Source organism: Mustela putorius, unplaced genomic scaffold (genome assembly GCF_011764305.1).
Source record: "Mustela putorius furo isolate JIRA1106 unplaced genomic scaffold, ASM1176430v1.1 tig00000081_pilon_pilon_pilon, whole genome shotgun sequence".
Lineage (NCBI taxonomy): Eukaryota > Metazoa > Chordata > Mammalia > Carnivora > Mustelidae > Mustela > Mustela putorius.
In genome coordinates, this window is record NW_025421272.1 from 1,444,303 (window position 1) to 1,467,757 (window position 23,455).

The following is a 23,455-nucleotide window of genomic DNA, read 5'->3' on the forward strand; positions in this document are numbered from 1 at the left end:
GGGGTCCTGGGATCGAGCCTCGCATTGGGCTCTCTGCTCCCTCTCTGCCTGCCTCTCTGCCTATTTGTGATATCTGTCAAATAAATAAAATCTTTAATAAATTAATAAATAAAAACATACCTAATGAGTGCTGTGAATTGTGTAAGACTGACGATTCACACACCTGCACCCTGAAGCAAATAATACATTATATATATATATATATAATATATATATATTATTTTTTTTCTTTAAGGATTTTAGTTATTTATTTGACAGACAGAGATCACAAGTAGGCAGAGAGGCAGGCAGAGAGAGAGAGGGAAGCAGGCTCCCCGCTGAGCAGAGAGCCCGATGCGGGGCTCAATCCGAGGACCCTGAGATAATGACCCAAGCGGAAGGCAGAGGCTTAACCCACGCAGCCACCCAGGCGCCCCCCCTTTTAAAATACATTATATATTAATTAAAAAACCCATCACACCTAAAATACTGCTCAGCAACCCTACCCCACATGGTATGACTCAGATCTGAATGAGTCTCAGTGGTTTCCAAATACCAAATTCTCTCACAAGATAATTTGTTGCCACTGAGTAAATTTTATTTTATTTAAGACCTTTTTACTTACTTCAGACAGAAAGAGTGAGAATGAGCTCAAGGAGGGAGGGGCAGAGGGAGAGAGAAAGAAGTAGACTACTGGCTAAGCACAGGGCCTGATGCAGGGTTTGAGCCCACCACCCCAAGATCATGATCCAAGCCAAAACCAAGAGTCGGACGCTCAACCAGTTGTGCCACCCAGGTGTCCCCCACTGAATAAAATTTCAAAGGTTCACTGCAGGATCAGAAGGTCACACAAAGCAAGAGTCCTTGGGGCAGTCTTCAGAAAATAGTGAAACCTCATGACACTAGAGGTAAAATTTTAATCTATTACCAACCTGTAAGAATAAAATAAGAGGGGTGCCTGGCAGTCTCAGCCGGTAGAGCATGTGATTCTATATCTTGGGGTTTGAAGTATGAGCCTAAAGCTGGGTATAGAGATTACTAAAAAAAAAAAAAAATTTTTAAAGATTTTATTTATTTTGGGAGAGCGAGTGAGCAGAGGCAGAGGGAGAAAGAACATCTCAAGCATACTCCATGCTGAGCATAGAGCCCCACGTGGGGTTGATCTCACAACCCTGAAATCATGACCCAAGCCAAAAATCAAGAGTCAGACACTTAACCAACTGAGCCACCCAAGTGTCCCCCCCTCTTTTTTTTTTTTCAAAAGGATGAAATAACAGCCTTGAGAGTTATTTGAAAGGTTTTCAAAAAAAATTTTATTTTCATAAATTAACACACATAACAGTGGGAATTTTAGAGTCACAAACTACCAAACAGAAAAGGAACTGCAGGGGCATCTTGTATGCCAATGTTACCAAAAATGTACAAATTTCACTTAACTATTGACCATGATAATATATAAACACTTCAGGCAGCTATTTACTGGCCCAGACCAGCCCAAGGAGATGCTGAGGCCTCTCACCAGGAATTCAAATCCAATTCAGCACCAGGGAGGGGCTCATGAAGACACACAATGAACAAGCTTCAAATCTGAGAATATGCTGTGCTAGATGGAGGGCTTTATGGGGACCCTCACTTTATAATCAAATTAGCATTTGCTGCTCAATTTGTGGTTAAATGGTAATATGAAACTTTGATTTTTGTAAAACTAAGCCTTCCTCCAAAATCAGCTGTTTACATTAAGAAGTGCAGTTGTGGTAAGGCACCCTTCCCGTGGATAAATCCAGGAAAGGCTATTCCATACCTCTGGCCAATTATTTATTTATTTATTTATTTATTTATTTTTTTTTTTTTTAAGATTTTATTTATTTATTTGACAGAGAGAGAAATCACAAGTAGATGGAGAGGCAGGCAGAGAGAGAGAGAGAGAGAGAGAGAGGGAAGCAGGCTCCCTGCCGAGCAGAGAGCCCGATGCGGGACTCGATCCCAGGACCCTGAGATCATGACCTGAGCCGAAGGCAGCGGCTTAACCCACTGAGCCACCCAGGCGCCCCATGGCCAATTATTTAGACTTTGGATACAGCCACCCACAATGCGGTATTTAAGAGGTCCTTTCCATGATACCAGGGGAAAAGCTTCCAGAAACAAAACAAAACAAAACAAAACAAGGGAATTAAAGAAAGCACCAACTGGGTACTTCTCCCTCGGGTGGTGGGAGAAAAGTATCACTGACTAAAAGTTGGTCTTTCGCAGATCTTATTATACATGGAATTATGAGATGGAATCCCAGCCTGGGGACGGAGCGCTGGCTGTGCGTTCCATTAGGCTATGCCAATGCCTTGGCTCTGCTGCCTTAGTCCCACACACTCCACAGGCTCTCAGTCTGGTGGGCAGGGAGTGAACCCTGGGGGGAGGGATCATGCCCAGATGGTAGGAACTGGAATTTATCTCAGGTTGGCTCTGGTGCCCATGCGAAAGACCCTTTCAGGCAAAACTGTGACAAAGTGTCATGATTTTCACAGCTCGTGAAGGAGCGCTGAGTTTGGGGATTCACAGCATGAGTTTCTACGCTCTTCAGGCTCCAAGTAAGGCAAACGCTACATGTCTTTCCATTGTACCTCCCTCAGCTGTAGCTCTTAGAGTAAGGTCACTAAGAAAAAGTGGACATAATATGCTTGAATAGGTGATGAGGTACATTTAAATGAATGGAGAAACGAAGCTGGAAAGGTGACCAAAAGAGAAGGGGAAAGTGGGTGGGGAGCAGATGAGAGGAAAATGTAGCTATAAACTGAAAAATGGGGAAAACAAAAACAAAAACAAAAACCAAAAAAACAAAACAACAACCCATCTTTGAAGTTTCAGTGAAAAGCTGATGGGCAGAACCCTGATTGGACCTGAGATTTCTCCTCTCTTTCCTGTATTAAAAATACTAAACCTCTGGAGTTGAGTTATAGCTGAGTAAATCATAGTTAATTGTAACTTCCCACCACTTGGGGTAGGAAGTCCCCAGACTCAGAAGTTGTATCAGCCTCCAACCCAGGAGACCTCCAGTAGCTCTGGACAGGTGGTGTGCCAGCAGCTGACTAATGCCTCCCATTGCAGGCAGCTTCCACAGGCTCTGAGGACCACAGAAAGCATTGAAGCTGGCCAGGCCAATGATGAAAATGGATGCTAAGACAGGTTGGCTGAGTGTGGTTAGAAGTTGATGTGTCGACTTCAGGCAAGCAATTTCAAGTTTGCAATGGGGGCCCCTTCTTAATTTTGGAGCAGGGGAAAGCCCCTAGTCCGGGGTCAGGCCAAGATTTTCAAGGATAGGCAGGGCTGCCTCAGAGCTGCTTCTCTCCCACACGGCCAGGACAAGGAGAGAGCCCAGGCCTCACTTCCTCCATCCCTCCAGTGTTCCAAATCATTGCTCCTGGCTCTTCCAAGTGCCATGCCTATAAAGGGCAAACTTGAAATTGTGTTTCTGTAATGGTGGTGATGCCACAGCTGTGCCCACTCAACTTCAGTCTGGTGGATGACATGGCTGTCACATTACTAACTGGTCTACACTGGCAATGGAGCTGGCAAACAGGGCTCTGTTGAGTTGCTGGGAGTTTGCACGCTGTCCAGCAGCACTCCCTAAAAACATCTGTCGGAGGATACAATGGATTACTAATCCCACTCCTTTAGGCAAAAAGACAGAGAGAAGCATTTAGTGTCTAAGGACCTTGTCCCAGGAAGGGAGAGGTACTGAAGTGAAACACAGGTTGTGTCTATACAGTCTGGGCAAAGCGGATGTAGAACGACAGAATTTGGTTCACATCATTTAGAGCCAGTGTGGAAGTGTGGCCCTCTTCTAATGCTATTTGGCCAAGGCCTTAGAAGCCTCCGTGGGTCACCAGGTATGTATCTCACTTACTAAATGCTATGTCTGAGGCAGCGGGCCTAGAAGATAGACGTGGCACTTTTTTTTTCTTGCTCAAGTCAGTTCTTCTGCTCCAGTGCGGCATAGACTGTCAACCTGCAAAGGAAAGGCACATAGAGACCCCCCGCCCCCACCCCATCTCCCCACCCACTCACAAATGGGGAGACAAAGGAACCCTAGGAGACAACACTCCAGGACGGCACCACTCACTCTTCTCTAACAGACTGGCTTTGAAAATATCTCTGGAGTTCTGACAGTCTCTAGGGGCGGATGCTTCCCAGCAGAGGCTCCTAGGAGAACGGAAAGAGGTGACCAGTGTCCTAAGGCTGGGTGTCGCATCTCACTCACCAGCCAAGGAATGTTAATTCTCTGAACTTTTGTTTTGAGAGCAAGAGAGAAAGAAAGATATAACACAAGGGAAGGAGGTAGGGGGAAGCAGGGCAAGGGCACACAGGAGTTAAGTGGAAAAGGAATGACACCTCTGGGCCTGGCTGACTCACAGAGTGTCCTTCTAGGCCACGGACTCCTGCAGGTCCATATAAAGGACTCTGCTAACTCTGGCACTCCACAAAATTTCCAGTAGGTTTGACACAGCCCCCAATACGATGGTGTCCTCAGAGAGGGCTGGTGGTGGAATTTCATGATCCAACCACAAGGATGCATCACTGGGTCTGAACCATGCCCTGTCTCACTCCCCACTTCTGGAACACACTCTGGGTTGACCTTTATCACAGCCTGAGCTGTTATGCCCAACTTTGTTCTATACTACCACTTCAGATATAACCCATTAAGACCACACCCAATATTCCTATTTTTTTAAATGGCTGGGAGGAAAACCTGCTCTTACTTCCATCATTAAAATAAACACATCAACTTAACGAGCAAGAATGAGAACCCAGATGAAAAAGTACTCCCTCTAATGAGTTACACTGGAAGGTAGAGATGGGGAAGGGGCTGTTTGAAACATGTGATGGAAAAATGTCTCTCCATTGTCCCAAACCATGCACTGATACACTGGGTCAAATGCCTGTCATATATTCTGAAGATGTGTATTGTCTTTCTCCTTGATGTCTTAAAAATTTTGTTTTAAAATCACATTTAAAGGCTCCAAACATGCAGCAATAATACAAAAAAAAAAAAGGAAAACAAATGAAAATAATCAACACCACAACATTAAAAAGTGCAACTTACGTCGAATGGGGCCTGGACGGGCTCCTCTGGCACTAGTGACCCACAGTCACAGAGGGGAGAAAATGATGGGGAAAAAGCCACACACACACATACACACACGCACATGGTTCTAGGCAGACAGACTCAGAGGATTAGGAAACACAACAGCTCATCTTTCCTCAACTACCAAAATGAGCTGGTGTGACCACACAGGACAGGACGCCAGGTCCCCCTCCCTAGCCCATGTCTCTAAATAATCTTGGTCTAGCACCACCGTAAACAATGCAGAACTTTCACATGGACGTGCAAATGCTGTGAGTCCTTGGAATCCTAGTGTTACTGAAGGTGTGCTGTGTCCTCCTCCTGAGGATGGCAAGTGGCGGGAGAGGAGGCCAGATGTCATTCAGGACCATTTCTAGGATAAAGGGAGCATTCCTGAGGTTCAATACTCAGCAGTAGAAGTAGAGGACCCTCTTTCACCATTTCCTAAAAAGGTTGCACCTTAAAATAGGTAAAAATCCATGGATTGCATCTTGAGTAGTTTGGGTGGTAGGGCAAAATTAGGCAACCTCTTCCAAGGAGCCTGGAAAACCTAAAATCGAGACCCCCAAACTGAATTGCTTCTCAACAACCAGATGGTCGCTCCTGATCCTCCTCTTCCTTGGCAAAAAATGTCTCCAATTCCATTAGTTTCTGTATCAACAGAGCATCGAGCTCCCGACTCTGCAGAGCTGCCTTCTGCGCCCTGGTAAAGCTGCCTGCCACCTTGACCTTACCACGAACTCTCCTCTTTCGTGGGACGGTAAAATCCTGAAATTCTAGAACTCGTTTTCTCTTCTGTTGGCTGATTGAGATTAGCGTACCATTTCGTTCCTTAGGTTCCTCAAAGATGGTCTCCAAACACCTGAGAGCAAAGTACAAAAAACAATCAACACGCTGACTCATGTGGCGCGTCTCCTGGGCCACCAACCCTTCTGGTTAACTGGGGCTAAAACAACTAACAACTACTTACTCAACTCTGGCCAATATTTCTCTCTTTTATATGAAAAAATATATATATGGGTATGTAATATATGAACACATAGTGAAAAAACTGCAGCTGGACAAAAGGGTAAAGAATAAAAGGCCAGCCCTTGTCAGCAACACCAGTAAAATTTTTTGTGTATCCTCCCAAAAGTCATTCAATGCACAGACATACATAAATAAGCATTTATTATCAGAGGTGAGCTCTTTTACATAAAATGCCAGAGTAAACATTTTAAAATTAGTAAGCCACATAGGACTCTACTACATACTCTTCTTTTTGTTTTTAAATAACTCTTTAAAAATGTAGAAACCAAAAAAAAAAAAAAAAAAAAAACCAAACAAAAAAACCCCCCAAAATGTAGAAACCATTCTTTGCTCATAGACTATAGAAAAGAAAAGAAACAGGCCATTGGCTGAATTTGGCCTGTAGCCTGCTGACCCATGACATTTATCTTCCACTTTGAGTTTTTTCCCTCTTACTCAAATGGTAGCAAATTACATACACTATCTTATGCACTGTGCCTCTCTGACTTGCTAATAACTTTTTTTTTAAAGAAAGATTTTATCTATTTGACGAAGAGAGACAGAGAGCACAAGCAGGGTGAGCAGCAGAGGGAGAGGGAGAAGCAGCCTCCTCACTGAGCAGCTCGATTCCAGAACTCTGGGATCATGACCCAAGCCAAAGGCAGATGCTTAACCAACTGAGCCACCCAGGAGCCCGATTCATCTTTTTTTTTTTTTTTAAATAATTTTTTATTTTTAAATTAACATACAATGTATTATTAGCCCCAGGGGTACAGGTCTGTGAATCACCAAGTTTACACACTTCACAGAACTCACCATAGCACATACCTTCCCCAATGTCCATAACCCAACCACCCTCTCCCTACCTCCCTCCCCCTGGCAACCCTCAGTTTGTTTCTGACTTATCTTTTTAATGGCTATACAGTACATTCCATTATAAGGCTGGATTACAATTTAATCAAAACTAGATTAGTGAATATTTTCAGTTGTTTCCAATCCTTTCCTATTATTTAGTAATGCTGCAATGAATAATCTGTACAAAAGTCTTAGAGCAAATATTCAATTTACAGGATAAAATCCTAGAAACTCTCTTGCTACAACCTGGACACAACAGGAATTTAAAAAATGTTCCCTGATTTAAACTGAATTCAGATTCAAAGGCAGCCAATGAAATTTGTTCTGTATTTGGAATCATATCTGAAGATTGACCATTATTAGTCCTGAAGAAGAGAGCTGGCATGTTTGCTAAAAACACAAGTACAAATTGAAATAAGACGTTTTCTGTACGTACACCATTCAACGCACGTTCCTGTCCCATCCTACCACCAACCCCGGTCCAAATGCTGGGAAATAAAATAACTGAACATAAAACCCTTTCTGAAGTGAAAGGATTGGAGATTTGCATTGATCATTTCAGAAGTCCTCCCAGTCTATTAACTCCTACTCATGTACCCACCTGTTTGCAGGAGGAGACTTATAATTCTTATTGGTATAGATTTCTTCTAAACTAAACTCTTTTTTCTTCAACCTGAAAAGAGAACAAAGTAAGTTCTTCATGCTTTTTTTTTTTTTTAAAGACTTTATTTATTTATGAGAGACAGAGAGTGAGAGCACGAGCAGGGGAGAGGGGAGGAATTGACTCCCCCCATTGAGCAGAGGACCCTAGGAGCATGACCTGAGCTTAAGGCAGATTCTCAACCAAGTAAGCCGCCCAGACGCCCCTCTCCACTGAAAGATAAACTCTTCAACGTGAGGCAGGAATCCATCAGAATCTTAGAGGAGAACATAGGCAGTAACCTCTTCGACATTGGCCACAACAACTTCTTTCAAGATATGTCTCCAAAGGAAAAGGAAACAAAAGTGAAAATGAACTTTTGGGACTTCATCAAGATCAAAAGCTTCTGCACAGCAAAGGAAACAGTCAATAAAACAAAGAGGCAACCCAGGGAATGGGAGAAGATATTTGCAAATGACAGAACAAAGGGCTGATATCCAAGATCTATAAAGAACTCCTCAAACTCAACACCCAAAACACAGATAATTATGCCAAAAAATGGGCAGAAGACATGAACAGACACTTCTCCAATGAAGACATACAAGTGGCTAACAGACACATGAAAAAATGTTCATCATCACTAGCCATTAGGGAGATTCAAATCAAAACCACATTGAGATACCACCTTACACCAGATAGAATGACCAAAATTAATGAGACAGCAAACAACGTGTGTTGGAGAGGAGGTGGAGAAAGGGGAACCCTCTTACACTGTTGGTGGGAATTAAGTTGGTGCAGCCACTTTGGAGAACAGTGTGGAGATTCCTTAAGAAATTAAAAATAGAGCTACCCTATGACCCTGCAATTGCACTAGGGGTATTTACCCCAAAGATACAGATGTAGTGAAAAGAAGGGCCACCTGTACCCCAATGTTCATAGCAGCAATGGCCACAGTCACCAAAATTGTGCAAAGAAGTAAGATGCCCTTCAAACGGATGAATGGATAAAGAAGATGTGGTCCATATATACTATGGAGTATTATGCCTCCATCAGAAAGGATGAATACCCAACTTTTGTATCAACATGGACGGGTCTGGAAGAGATTATGCTGAGTGAAATAAGTCAAAGAGAGAGACAATTATCATATGGTTTCACTTATTTGTGGAGCATAAGAAATGACATGGAGGACATGGGGAGATGGAGAAGAGAAGGGAGTTGGGAGAAATCAGAGGGGGAGACGAACCATGAGAGACTGTGGACTGTGAGGAACAAACTGAGGGTTTTGGAGGAGGCCTTTCAGCTCTTCCGCAATGAGTTTTAGATGGCTCATGTGCACAGCACAAACTAGATTTTTCTTTTCTAGGCTGTCAATTTTCAGCTTTATGAAATTTTGTCCATTTATACTTACTGGCAATGATATAACTGTATTTGTATCTATTATCATATTTTACAGCTTCTTTTAATCCTACCTTTTCAATGTTTTTCTTCTCCTTGACTGACTGTTTATTTTCTCTTTTTTATCCCCCCTTACTGGTTTGGAAATTATACATTCCTCTTTTAGTGGTTGGCAAGAGTTTCAGTAAGTATTTTTAACTTAGAAAATGAAGTACATCACTTTTACCCTTTTCCCAAACACAGGTCCCTGGAATTTTTAATCCCAATCACACCCATCTCAATTTGTATGTTACTCGTGTTCTATTTTGTCTGTCTCCCTTTTCATTTTGTAATTTATTTGGTAAAGAAACCAGGTCGTTTGACCTGTGGCTTCCCCAGTCTAGATTTTCTTATTACACCTACACAGTATCATTTAACCTGTTCCTCTGACCCAAACATATGGGAACTACTATAGGTATTTCCTACAGACTGATGATTAAATATAGAGGCATAATCGGATTTAGGTATTTTGATAGTAAGATTTTTAGATGGTAGTATATACTTAAATCATGATGGACCTGTTGTTGATTTTTTATATAATACTAATAGCCACTGAAAAAGGCTGACTAATCTATTACTTCTTCAGGGTCATACATGGTGACAGTCTATCACTCCTCCAATCATTAGGTAGAATTCTTCTATCTAAATTGAAAAACCTCATGCTCATCAATTACTTGGTAATCCTGAGGTACAATGTATGCAGGAGATCATGACCTGAGCCGAAGGCAGCGGCTTAACCCACTGAGCCACCCAGGCGCCCTAACGTATGCAGGAAAAACAAATCATACTTGGTTCTTTCCCCTTATTTATTGATTTCCAAAACAATTAATTGGTTCTCTAATCTCATCCAAATATGGCCAATGGATTGTAAGGGCATCTGGGTGGCTCAGTCAGTTAAGTGCCCCCACACAGGGCTCCCTCCTCAGCTGGAAGTCTGTTTCTTCCTTTCCCTCTGTGGTCTCTCACTTTCTCTCAAATAAATAAAATCTTTTTTAAAAAGTGTCATTATAAACTATAGCACTTAAACATATTTCTTGTGCTTTAATCTTTTCAATGCTCAGACCATTTCATCTGTGGCCAGTGGGAGTTCCAAACTGGTTCCTGATCTATTTGATATGACCTTAGTAGTCTTTGAGAGCTTTAGCACTTCCTGGTAAGAAAAGATATTCTATATGCATCTTTTTAAAAAAACCAAACAAACATTTTATTTACTTATTTGAGAGAGAAAATGAGCAAGCAGGAGCAGCAGCAAAGGGAGAGGGACAAGCGGACTCCATGCTGAGCACGGAGCCCAATGTGGGGCCCAATCTCACAACCTGGCAATCATGACCTGAGCCAAAATCAAGAACGGGATGCTTAACTGATTGAGCCCGCCAGGCGCCCCTATACTCATCTTGTACATTTTCTGCTGTAGAACTTTAATCAGTCCTCGAGAAGTCTTGGTTCATATACCATAAAATTCACCCTTTTATTCATTTGTTTGAGTATACTCAGTTCATTTTGGCTACACTATGTGGAAGAGGATAGCTGCAGGTCACCACGCTTATCTAAGTAGAAACTTATTTTCAGAGAGCATAACTTTTACATTAACTATTATGAAAGAGCAAATCACCACAATGTTTCTGTATATTTTAAACCCGTCATTCAGATAAGAAAAACAGTCTGCAGAGCATGTCAATTAACTCTGGCATCATGTTTTAGTTTCTTTCTGAAAATCTTATGAGGTTTTGTTTGATTCAATTTCAATTCAGCAAAGAACATGCTCATGGAAGATACCCAAATACAACAACACATATATAATTTTTAATAGTGATTAAGCACTGGCATTCCAACAGACAGCAGCTACTCTGCTTCTTACTGGTAGCAACTGCTACATTAAAGATGTCCGATAGGCAGTCTGAAAGTGAAAGTCATTCTGACTGGCAAATCAGGGCAGTATGTGTCATTTCTGCGCTGAGGTGAAAGATGGTAAACAGAGCTCAGATTCTGGAATTTCTGGCCCTTAACAAACTGCCTTCTTCAGAGAGGCTTCACTCACTGGAATGATGCAGTCTGCCTCACAAGCACATGTTCTGTGGAGAGACCACCTTGCCCAGAGTGGTTTTGGCGAGAGTCTACATTTGAGTGTCTTCCCATCTGGTGGGTCCTCTCTCCCTCATCACTTGATTTGTTTTTATGACTTGCACCATGCAGAAGGCAATTTCAGAGAAAACTCTCTGTGTAAGGTGTGGTCTTGAGGCTGAGATGTGCGGATATATATGCTAAGCAGAATATAGCAACAACTTTTGATGGCACCTGTTTTCTGGCCTAGAAAATGACTAGGGACATTGAATCCCTAAGGTGACCAAACTGCTTGAGTAACAATGACTTTTATATTCTGAGGCAGAGAGAACAAATCTCTACATACAGACAAAGATAAAACATCAGGCATTTGGTGGGTAGGTTGAAATTCTCATTTTGAGCAATCACATCCCTCATTTATAAATGTTTATAGAAGACACGGTTACAGAAATGGTCTATATAAAACAAAGAAGTCTTAAGAATTCCTATTTCCCGAAACCTCCATTGTTTTATACAAATGGCAACATTCCACAGACAATTTTTGCTCTAGCCAACACTACCTTAAGACACTGATTATATAAAATGGTACATCTTGGTGTTTTGAAAGATTATATGGCATTCTGTTCTTTTGAATAGATGTACCATAAATTATTTGATCAGGCCCATATTTTTCTTAGTCTTCTGACATTATTATGATGTTGTGAGTTTTATACACGTCATTTCCTATACATCGAAGTGTATCTGTATCAGAAATTCCTAGATATCCAAAGGGTCTGCACATTTCTAATTTTGATACAGCCCTCCAAACAAGCAATGTGGTGTTATGATCATTTGTTCCATTTGGGTAAGAGCTATTTTCACTTTCTTACCTGTGGGCCGTCTATCTAGTCACATCCTTTGCCCAGTTTTCTGTGGGGATTTTCATTTTCTCTTATCAATTTGTACAAGTCTGGTGTGTTTGTATGCACAAGCATATGTATGTATGTAAATTAGCTTTTTGATAGGAGTTTATGGTTTCTTAAAATTTTAAAATTTTACTGTTTTTTTTCCAGCTTTATTGACATATACCTTACAAATAAAATTCTAAGACATTTAAAGTGTACATCTTGAGGCTCTGTTATGTGTATACATTGTGAAAGGCCTCCTCCCACCTAGTCAATTAGAAGTTGTGGTTTTTTTTTTAAGTTTTTATTTGAGACAGAGTGTACGTGTGCAAAAGGGCGAGGGGGGGCAGTCTCAAGAAGACTCCCCACCAAGTGCAGAGCCCGTAACCGAGGCTAGGTCTTAGGAACCGAGGCTCAGTCTTAGGACCTAAGATCATGACCTGGACTGAAATATAGTTAGGCACTTAACTGACTAAGCCACCCAGGTGCCCCACAAGTTGTGTTTTGACTTTGTTTATGGTATTCCTTTTTCTAGCAGAAGTGCTAGATTTTTATGAAATATATTTCTCAGACTTTTATTTTATGGCTCTGGACTTTGTATTCTAGTCAGTCACTCCAGTTAGAAATTTCCTATGGGCAGGGGCACCTGGCTGGCTCAGTCAGTGAAGCATGTGACTCTTGATCTTGGGGCCATGCTGGGGGGAGAGTTTATGTTTAAAAAAAAAAAATTCCTATGGTTTCCTCAAGTATTCTTTTTTTTTTTTTTAAAGACTTTATTTATTTGTCAGAGAGAGAGGAGCGAGAGCGAGCACAGGCAGACAGAATGGCAGGCAGAGGCAGGGGGAGAAGCAGGCTCCCTGCCAAGCAAGGAGCCCGATATGGGACTCGATCCCAGAATGCGGGGATCATGACCTGATCCGAAGGCAGCCGCCCAACCAACTGAGCCACCCAGGCGTCCCCTCAAGTATTCTTACAGTCTGATTTGTTTCTGTTTAAATCTGATTCATTTGGAATTTCTTCTGGTAGAAGGTCTAAGATACAGATTCAACTTTATTATTTTTTTTGAAGATTTTATTTATTTTTATAAGATTTTATTTTTTGAGAGAGAGAGTGAGAGAGTGAGCAAGAGAGAACATGAGAAAGGGGAAAGGCAGATAGAGGAGAGGCAGATACCCACTGAGCAGGGAGCCCTTCAAGGGGGTCAATATTCCAGGACTCTGGGATCATGACCTGAGCCACCCAAGTGATCCCCAAATTTTACTTTTAAGTGATCTTTATACCCAACATGTGGCTTGAACTTACAGCCCCGAGAACAGAAGTTGCATGTTCTACTGACAGATAGCCAGGCAACACTCCCCACCAAGTTTATTACTTTTAAAATGGCTATCCAGTTGCCACTGATTTGAGGGGACACCACGATCACATACTAAATCTGTGTTTGTGTCTAGTTCTGGACTTCCTATTTTAATTTATCAATTTGTATGTTTATGCTCTGGCACTACACCATTCTTATTTACTGAGACTTTACAATATATTTTAATATCTCTCAGGATTAGTACCTCTCTTATTTCACTCCTTTTTGGAATTTTCCTCCCTATTCTTGCTTCTTTATTCTTCCATGTGACTGTGTTAAATACCACTTTTCCATTTATTCGAATCTCTCCTTAAAAGGACAGTCTCTTGGTCAAGTGAATGGCATTCATATTTCTGGTTTATACTGGTATATACCAGCTATCAAATTATTGCTTCTTAGATCAAACTGTACCTTTTAGTAGCTACTCTGTGAAACTGGAATCTTGGACTCTCAACACATTTCTTCTTTACAGTAAGAATGACGCTAAAAGCTTTGGCAGAAGAGGGCACTGGGGCAACACTGTAGGAGGAAAGGAGCTTCTCTTCCTGGTTCTGGTAAACTACCCCCAGCCCCTGTCACTGTGTGTGCTTGTGAGGATGTCAAGGAGGGGCATTTGGAGTGGGCTCAGCCCTAGCTGTGTGGACAGAGCATGCAGTCCGTCAGTGCTCTGGCAACCCTAGCCTGGTGACCATGTCACATGTTTCTGTGTCAGGAAATACGTGGCACTCCAGGCTATAAGCTTGCACTCCAACTTCCTGAGGGTTGTTTCCTGTAGCCCTCCTGAAAGAGGGCAGTATCCCCTTCCCCTGCATGCCCACCTACCTCAGCTTGTCTGCACCCTGCAAAGTTGCTATTTCTTGCTTGCCTAGCTCTGGCCTTAGCAACCCAGCCATCCAATGGGTTGCAACTCTACTCTCTCCAACAAAGTCTAAATGGCAACTTTGGGAGGTGTCCCCTCTTCTAAGTTTATCCTTCTTTGAGTACTTGCCCTCAGTCTTAGGGTACCCTCAGAATTCTCTGTACATCTTGTGGCTACTCTCCTATTATAGTTTAAGATTTTATTTTACCATTTCCCTATTTAACATACTGTGTAGTCTGTCTAGTTGGACTGAAAGACACATGAACTCCCAAGAGCTAAATAAGGTTGCTGTTAAATACCCTAAACCAGTGGCATTCACACCAGTGTGCCAAAAGACATGTCACAGAGTACACGAATACCCTGTTTTAGTGTTTTAGTGGAAACTATCTCCCGATCTTTAATTTCCTAGAACTTCTAGTCATATGTTTGAGAAGTGTCTTTGAATGTTTATGCAGATTTCTCCATCCCCACGAATTCTTTCAGAACAGCACCTATCCATCCCGAATGTTACTTCAGTAAATGAGTCAAATCAGTGATCTTGCTGAGTCCCCTTCAGTAATTAACGAAATCACAGTAAACTTGGATTGGATTGGTCTTTCCCTATCACCTATAGTTCCAGTAAGAGAGGAGTGGCTTTAGAAATAGGGTACTTTGGCTGGTGTCAGAATATTCAGATTTCATATATGCTGTAGAAATGAGTTTGTCAGGGTGACCCTACATCATGTGTCTCCTGATTATCATCAAACAATGCCTCCTTAAGAAGGAGGGCCGACTTAACAGTCAATTCTTCTTTCTTAAAATATACCACTGAAATGTTTACCAAGACTATCAAACGTTATTAGATGAAGTGTGTAAAACCCACAATCAAAAATTTTAAGTAATTTCCTTCAGTTAAGGAATAAACTTAACAAATCACATTAAGAAAAATTTAATTTGATTATTTAATCCTCATCTTATTTTAGCCTATAAAGTATTGTAACTTCTACACCTGTTAACAGCAGCAAAAATTACAGGATACTGCCATGTAAGCTGGTTTCATAGTACATTTTCTCCTACATTGAATATTGAAGCAGTCCTAAGATTTACATAAATAGGTTTATTTGATGTTTTACATGACTCTTAATTGCTCCTAAAAGTCCAATAACATTGTTTGATTCACATATGCATACACATTTACTGAAGCAGTATCATGCTTTTACCACACTCCTCACTTCATTATTTATTTATTTAAAATATTTTATTTATTTAATTTATTTGAGAGAGACACAGTGAGAGGGAACACAAGCAGGGTTAGCAGGAGAGGGAGAAGCAGGCTCCCCGCCAAGCAGGAAGCCGAATTCGGGGCTCAATCCCAGCACCCTGGGATCATGACCTGAGCAGAAGGCAGATGCTTAATGATTGAGCCACACAGGTGCCCCCTCACGTCATAATTTATTATTCTAACTACACATTACATTAGTTTATTACAAATCCAGTAATGACAAACAGCATTACCATGTTATTTTAATAATGTGCTATTAAAATAAATTATATATTTGTTATATATGATTTTAATTTTCACTTACAGCTTTTACAAGTAAGATATTTTCAGAACTTACATCTATAAATAAATGCAAGGGGGCGCCTGGGTGGCTCAGTGGGTTAAGCCGCTGCCTTCGGCTCAGGTCATGATCCCGGGGTCCTGGGATCGAGCCCCGCATCGGGCTCTCTGCTCAGCAGGGAGCCTGCTTCCTCCTCTCTCTCTGCCTGCCTCTCTGCCTGCTTGTCATCTCTGTCTGTCAAATAAATAAAATAAATAAAAAAAAATTCTTAAAAAAAATAAAAAATAAAAAATAAATGCAAGATACTTTACTGTAAGATATGTTCCATAATTTATTTCTCAATGGTTTGCATAATTTTAAGTGCGAATTAATACATTTACTTGAGTTGGAACACAAAAGTTAGGGAGTAAGAATGATTTGGCTGATGGGCTTGAATAATAAAAACTGTGTTTGCCAATTTAGTTATATGTTAAGGGGTGGGGGAATGTGCAAAATGGGTGAAGGGGAGTGGGAGACTGGGGTTTCCTGTTATGGAATGAGTAAGTCACAGGGATAAAAGGTATGGCACTGGGAATATAGTCAATGGTATTATAATAGCATTGTATGGTGACAGATAAGAGTTACAACTGTGGTGACCATAGCATAATGTGTAGTCTTGTTGAACCAGATGGGAAACTAATGTAACATTGTGTCACGTGTATTAAAAAAAAGTTGAATGTCAAGGCTTTTCCATACATTTACTACACTAAATCTGTAACTTCAAGATTTTTTGACAAAAGATGATGGGAATAAAAAGCACTTTATCAAAAAGCATCTTAGACTAAGGTTTGTCAAAAATCTTATTTTTTCAACCTCTTTCATTATATTGACTTAAATAAAGTATCTCTAAGTGAAAGACCGGCATACAAATTATTGGGCATCTGACACTGGTCAGATCTTTTTGGTGTGTTGCTTGTACAATGAAACACTCACTGCTTCAATGCCTGGTAACAGAACCTATATGAGTCAGCACTTGTCAATTCTTTGCTTTCAACAAAATTAGGTGATAAATCATTAAATATAATTTGATGATAGATCACTCTGGGATTTTTTGGCTAGTAATATTACTTGAAAGAAGTTTAAAGGACTGAATGTCATTATTATATTAACTGTCTCTACTCCCAACTACTTATTTATCATAATAAGGTTTTTCAGAACTTATATCTATATACAAATGCAAGATAGAATACATCTGATTTTGAATCCTATTTCATTCTAGTAATAAATACTATTCAACCTAGGATATCTGAAGTATTTCAAAATTTCTCTTATAAAGACATATGGTAGGATGATCAATAAAAGAACTGTAAGATAAAAATATATTAAGACAAAACCATGTGGGAAAAGTAGGTCAATTATGATTATAGTAATTATTGCATTTGTGTTACATGAAGCAATGTAATAGGCACACTACACATTTTTTCTTCAACTGGACTGTACAGCAATCTTAAGTGTTAGGAATTCTTACTACACTTTATAGACACATTCTTGAAGTTCAGGAAGGTTCAATAACTTACCTGGAGTCACTTAAGGGACTACTGTTAGACTTCTATTTGCCAGTGAGAAATGAAGGAGTGAAATCCACCACAAGAAAATGTAACTCTGGAGATCTTTTATAAAATGTTATTTTCATAGTGTGTCTGTATAATTAATGTACAGTACACCAAACACCTAATTTGGTAATCTGTTTTTTCTTTCCACTTCCTGTTTTAGGGTTAGCAATTATCTCTGTCATAAAAAATAAATCTTTAGAAACCAAGTTTTTAAAGGCCATGATATAGACCATAGCATGGATCTGGCATTTTCTTAAAAAAAAAAAAAAAGAGAGAGAGAGAGAAAGAAAAAAAAATTTCAACTTCTTTCTCTCATGACATCAGGTCCCTTCTCAATTTGTACCAGCATGTTGTGAGCTTGGGCTGTGGGTTCGGGTAAAAACCATGTGAGAGAGAAGCCGCCTGAGCCACGACTGACACCATGGCCTAAAACAAGTGTCTTATACACTAAGCCCTGGCATCCTCATCTAAACCTTGGAGCAACAATTGCACTGACCTCTCAGCACCACTGGGGGACAAACAGACTATGTACATAAAGGGACAGAATAATATCTGGCATAGTGAGCTTGCTAAAAATGATTAAGAATGCAGAACAAGGGGTGCCTGGGTGGCTCAGTGGGTTAAGCCGCTGCCTTCAGCTCAGGTCATGATCCCAGGGTCCTGGGATCGAGGCCCGCATCGGGCTCTCTGCTCAGCAGGGAGCCTGCTTCCTCCTCTCTCTCTGCCTGCTTGTGATCTCTGTCAAATAAATAAATAAAATCTTAAAAAAAAAAAAAAAAGAATGCAGAACAATATCCCTGGCACATAAATCTCTGGTCGTATTACCAATTAACTGTTTTGGATAAATTCCTAGAAGTATAATAAATAGCTTAGAGTCCTTATATTCTACCAAAGGTCCTTATATTCTACCAAACAATTTTCCAAAAAAGCAGACCTATGTGTGTTAGAGAAGGAGCTCACCTTTTGGGTCGAGGAAGGCCCATAGGGGTAAGATTAGGGTCTGGCTTAGGAATGGTTTTCCGGATACGAATCTGTGAGACTTTCTTTGGCCTCTTCTCTGGCTCAGCCTATTTTTAAAGATTAAGAAGAAAGACGGTCAAGTTGTAAGACATTTTAAATACAAAAAGTCCTTTTTCTTGACACTCTAAGATTTTGCTTCCTCAGTTTATAGATGACTCTAACTCATAGTTTATGACAAAGCTCTACTTACTCCTGCTGACAGTGTTCTCAGCAACCACTCCCTTTATATTATTAGAAGAGAATCCGTACATTCAGCTCAGATATTGAGATTAGCAATATGAAAGCCTGTTAACTGTTGGAGACAGAGAGAGATTGCAAAATTGAAGAATACCATTGTTCACTCATCTTTGAATGCATGAAGCAGCTCTTTGGTCTAATACTCTAAATACTGTTAAATGCTATCATCGAACAAAAGGGACCTGTAAAACAATGCAGATTCAGAGATCCAGAGTAGCCTTCAGTGGCCAAGCAGAAAAACCCCTGCTTTGGTAATCTCCAGCACTCAGCTGAAGCTAACAGTGATAAGCAAAGATACCCAGGGGCCTGTGTACCCATCATGTGATATGCGGACCTCAATAGATGCTTCCAGTACTGCCCCCGACTCTATCAGCTCTTTACATTTACCTCCTTCTCTTCTGGAGGGCTGCTCTGTGGATGGGGGCATGACGCTGCCACACTATCCAGCTCATCAAACTCAGGAACCTGGAACTCGGAGGCTGAAAGCAGGAGCTTGCTGACAGCTGAGTCTGTTACCAGGCAAGACTTTGGTACCAAGGCAGGGAATGGAGGCTCTAGTCTAGCACCATGGAAAGAAAAACGGAGAAGGAAAATATGAGACAGGTTTCACTTTCTACCTGGGCAAAAATTCCTTAACATCAGACTAAGGTTGAAGATCTTCCCTTTTTCCAGCAATGATGTTTCCAGCCAAAGGATTCTCTAGTTATTTCTGGACACAGCCTGTGACTACATATTTAAAAAAATTATGAGGATGTGGCCAATCCTTTCCTTGGTGTAGAACAGTTTTATTTAAGAAAAATATAAAAAGGAACAGATTCTTTGGAGGAAAAGGCATTTAGTGAACTGAACAAAAGAACTGTGCTCAGATAAGATCAATCCCATCAAGGCAATGAAGATGGTTCTATGAACAAGAGATAGCTTGACAGGGAATCTGTGGTTCAATGAGCTGGCTAATGATTTTGACTTTTTTTCAGTAAATGGTACTGATTACACACCTTAGGTGCCACTTAGGATAAAAGATATCTGAATCTCAGATCATGTTTGGAAGGAAAAGATGTCAGAATCATACTGTGCTCGATGTACACCATCTGCCAGCGCGTCCTCAGGTGCTGTGTTTGGTTGCACATTCACTCTTTCCTTGATCTCCCACACATGCACACACACTCGTTGCAAGCCCTCTGTACCAGGTGCTGCTGGAGGCTTACCTCATCTGACTGCCACTGGTGTTATAAGAAGCTTCCATGCCTGGAAGAGGCACATATGGTAACATGGTGTGGCTGAGGTGGGGCAAAAGTACAAAAGCAACAGGTTAGGGCAGTGAAACAATAGGAAAATTTTGATGCCACTGTGGTACTCAAAGGTTTTGACGCCCCTGATAGCACATGATAAGCAATTAGGCCCCAGGAAGACAAGAAATGTCCAGTCACTCAGAAAGAAGAAAAACCGCCTCCAGTCATAAGAATTACATTTGCATGCCCACCACTGGAATGAAGGCAGGCTGATGGGAAGATATTTTCTAACCTATATGGGAAGAAGATAGAGAGAGTAATAAAGAGAGGACAGTAAGAGAATGGAGGGGAACAAGGATGACTTTGAGTCTTGCATCTTCTGTTGTTAAATATATATCTTAAAAGATTTCAAAAAACGATTCACAGATAAAAAAATCTTGTATTATTCATCTCCTTATTAATGCTATCAAAAAAAATAGAATTTTTTTTTAAAAGATCTTATTTATTTGACACAGAGAGAGAGAGAACACAAGTAGGCAGAGAGGCAGGCAGAGAGAGAAAGGGGAAAGCAGGTTCCTTGCTGAGCAGAAAGTCTGATACTGGCCTTGATTCCATGACCCTGGCATCGTGACCTGAGCCGAAGGCAGAGGCTTAACCCACTGAGCCACCCAGGCACCCAAAATAAAATCTAATTTCTATACCCTTAGAGAAAATTATGAAGAAACCTTGTTTTCTTTAAAGCCAAGTTCCACAGAAAACATGGTTATGTAGAAGAAAACCACTAACAGGGTTAGCTCCTTTGTAATTAAGCTTTTATTTTTATAAATGAAGCAAGAGTATTCATCACTTATAGATAAATCAATACGCGATGGTGGAGAGCTTTTTGTGCCTCTCAAAGTAAAACCTGTATCAGTTTCTACTGAATTTGGAACACAGTACCAATTAATGAGGTGTTTGTATGGCTGTAAAACAATTCATCTTCTCTTAGAAGTAGATTTGCTCAATGTCTACAAAATAAAGATAATTCAGATTTTTAGAAGGTTTAGCACTAATTCAGGATTCCTTGACAGGTACTGATAAAAGGAAAGAGGCAGGGTGTATACTGGAAAAGGAGCAGACCAAATCAGAAATCAGGAGACCCTGCGTCTAGGTCTAGTTCAGCTGAAACACTAACCTGATTTGGGTTAGAAAAAACCATGTTCCTCAAGATCATCATCTATAAAAACAGCGAAAAAGAGGCCCAATCAACCTATATTATTGAGTGCTTAAGGTTCAAATAAAATCTTATGGGGGTGCCTGGGTGGCTCAGTCAGAAGAGCAGGCAAGCTCTTGGTCTTAGGGTTGTGAGTTCAAGCCCCACACTGGGTGTAGATTAAATAAATAAAACTTAGGAAAAAAAAGTCCTATGGGCTGCCTAGGTGGCTCAGTTGGTTGAGCATCTGCCTTTGGCTTGGGTTATGATCCCTGGGGTCCAGGGATTGAGGCCCACATTGGGTTCCATGCTCAGCAGGAGCATGCTACTGCCTCTCCCTCTGCTGCCTCACCCTGCTCGTGCACTTGCTCTCTGTCAAATTGAAGGAAAAAAAATCCTACAGAAACAAATTAATTTAACATTTGTTAAGTCCTGCTTTCTTGGGTTACCCAATTTATCATGCTTAATATTTCTAAGTCTGTTTAAAAAATAGCAAACTTCTAAACCTAAAGTCAAGGCATATGATGTTAAGGCACTTCTAGAACCAACAAGAAGGAAAAGTCCCTATAAACAGCCCCCACGCCCACATTACACTTGAACTGAACTAAAAAACACAAAGTAAAATGCTAGACAAAGGAAGGGAGGAAGAGAAAAAATATCCCACACTAGGAAACAGAAGTCAGAAGGGAAGAGAGTTCTGGATGAAGGAAAAGGCCAAAGGCCACACATCTTCACACGGTACAACAAAGAACTGGCCTACATTCGAACCTCAGGCATGAACATAGTGTAGAGAAGGTACAATTTAAAGCTGTGTGTCAAAAATAAATAAATAAAGCTACGTGTCAGACACTGAGCAAAGTGTGTTTATGAGATCATAGAGGCATACTGACAAAACAGACAAAATAAAATGAATACACTATCATTTAAAACAATCTGAGTCAGGGGTGCCTGGGTGGCTCAGTCAGTTAAGAGTCTGCCTTTGGCTCAAGTCACGCTCTCAGGGTCCTGGGATTGAGCCCCGTGTCAGGCTACCTGCTCAGTGTGGAGTCTGCTTCTCTCTCTCCCTCTGCCCTCCTCCTGCTTGTGCTCTCTCTCTCTTGCTATCGCTCTCTCTCTCAAATAAATAAATAAATAAAATCTTTGAAAAAAGTTAAATAAAAAAAAAAAAAACCCAATTTGACTCATTCCAGTGTATTTCTTGTGACTACACTATACGAACATTTTTCTATTAACTACAAGACAAGTACTTAGAAGAGCACTCATCTCTCAATTTCCATCAACCCCATTCAGGTTCTGGGGTGTTCTTCTGAAACCCTTTGATTTAGTTAGTTTTCTACTAAGACGCTCAGGGAACTTTGCAATATGCGCCAGATAGCATTTTAGTGACACAGAATGATTCTGCACAAGAGACTGCACAGACACACAAAATACAAGACCTCTTCCAGGCTATTTGTAATTTTAAGGCTTTGATGGTGCTGAGTTTTTAAATTATAGCAACAATGAAAGCTAATTAAAAAAATGTTCAGTTTCTGAGAGATTACAAATCAAAGGATTTTTTAATGTCTGAGACAGATCTTTGGGAATTCAACTCTCAAATTCTTTTTCCTCTTATTTTTATAAGGAGGTAAAATGAGGGGCACCTGGGTGGCTCAGTCAGTTAAGTGTCCAAATCTCAATTTCAGCTCAGTTCATGATCTCAGGGTTGTGGGACTGATCCCCACATACAGACTGGGATCAGCAGGGAGTCTGCTTGAGATTCTCTCTCTCTCCATCTCCCTCTTGCCCCAACTCCCTCTCTAAAATAAATAAATGAAATCTAAAAAAAAAAAGAAGAAGAAAAAGAAAAAAAAAAGAAGGTAAAATGATATTGGTGAAATGATTTACAACTATTCTAAGTGGTCAAACTCCTCTTCTCTGGCTCACTTAAAATTCTATGAATTGTACAACTATAGTATGTAAATGTCAATCTTTGAAGACTCTCTGCTCCAGGGAGAAATCCAAAGGTTTGTGAACTAGATTTGGTGATGTCTACATAATTAGTTTATTTACTTAAGAAGTACTTATTCTGAGGGTGCCTGGGTGGCTCAGTCGGTTAAGTTGTCTGTCTTCAGCTCAGTTCATGATTCCAGAGTCTTGGGACTGAGCCCTGTGTTGGGCTCTCTGCTCAGTGAGGAGCCTGCTTCTCCCTTCCCTTCTGCCTGCTGCTCCCTATGCTGTGCTCTCTGTGTCAAATAAATAAATAACATCTTAAGAAAAAAAAAGTACTTACTCTGTATCCTTTATATATCAAACATCAAATCAGTTGCTGACCGAATAACACTTTGTCAATAAGATATAGTTAGAAGCCATTGTTTGTCACTATTTTCTTTTTTAAAAGATTTTATCTATTTGACACAGAGGGAGAGATCACAAGTAGGCAGAGAGGCAGGCAGAGAGAAAGGGTGAAGTAGGCTC

At 40.7% G+C, this 23,455-nt stretch overlaps 1 protein-coding gene across 11 annotated transcripts in view; it reads right to left on the reverse strand.

Moving 5' to 3' along the window:
• Positions 1 to 1,913: 1,913 nt before the first annotated feature.
• The window catches only part of PRR14L (proline rich 14 like), a 60,968-nt gene continuing 39,426 nt past the window's right edge, over positions 1,914 to 23,455 (reverse strand). For 5 of the 11 annotated variants that reach the window (XM_045067490.1, XM_045067599.1, XM_045067547.1 and 2 more), the window contains 5 exons: positions 19,786 to 19,857; positions 18,968 to 19,139; positions 18,284 to 18,390; positions 7,560 to 7,631; positions 1,915 to 5,957 (listed from right to left, as the gene is read on the reverse strand). In XM_045067490.1, the coding sequence (XP_044923425.1) occupies positions 5,678 to 5,957; positions 7,560 to 7,631; positions 18,284 to 18,390; positions 18,968 to 19,139; positions 19,786 to 19,857 (703 nt within the window). In that variant the 3' untranslated portion in view covers positions 1,915 to 5,677. Of the gene's footprint in view, positions 5,958 to 7,559; positions 7,632 to 15,921; positions 15,966 to 18,283; positions 18,391 to 18,967; positions 19,140 to 19,785; positions 19,858 to 23,455 lie in introns of those variants that run through there. The other 6 variants (XM_045067432.1, XM_045067470.1, XM_045067425.1 and 3 more) reach the window with 3 other exon arrangements.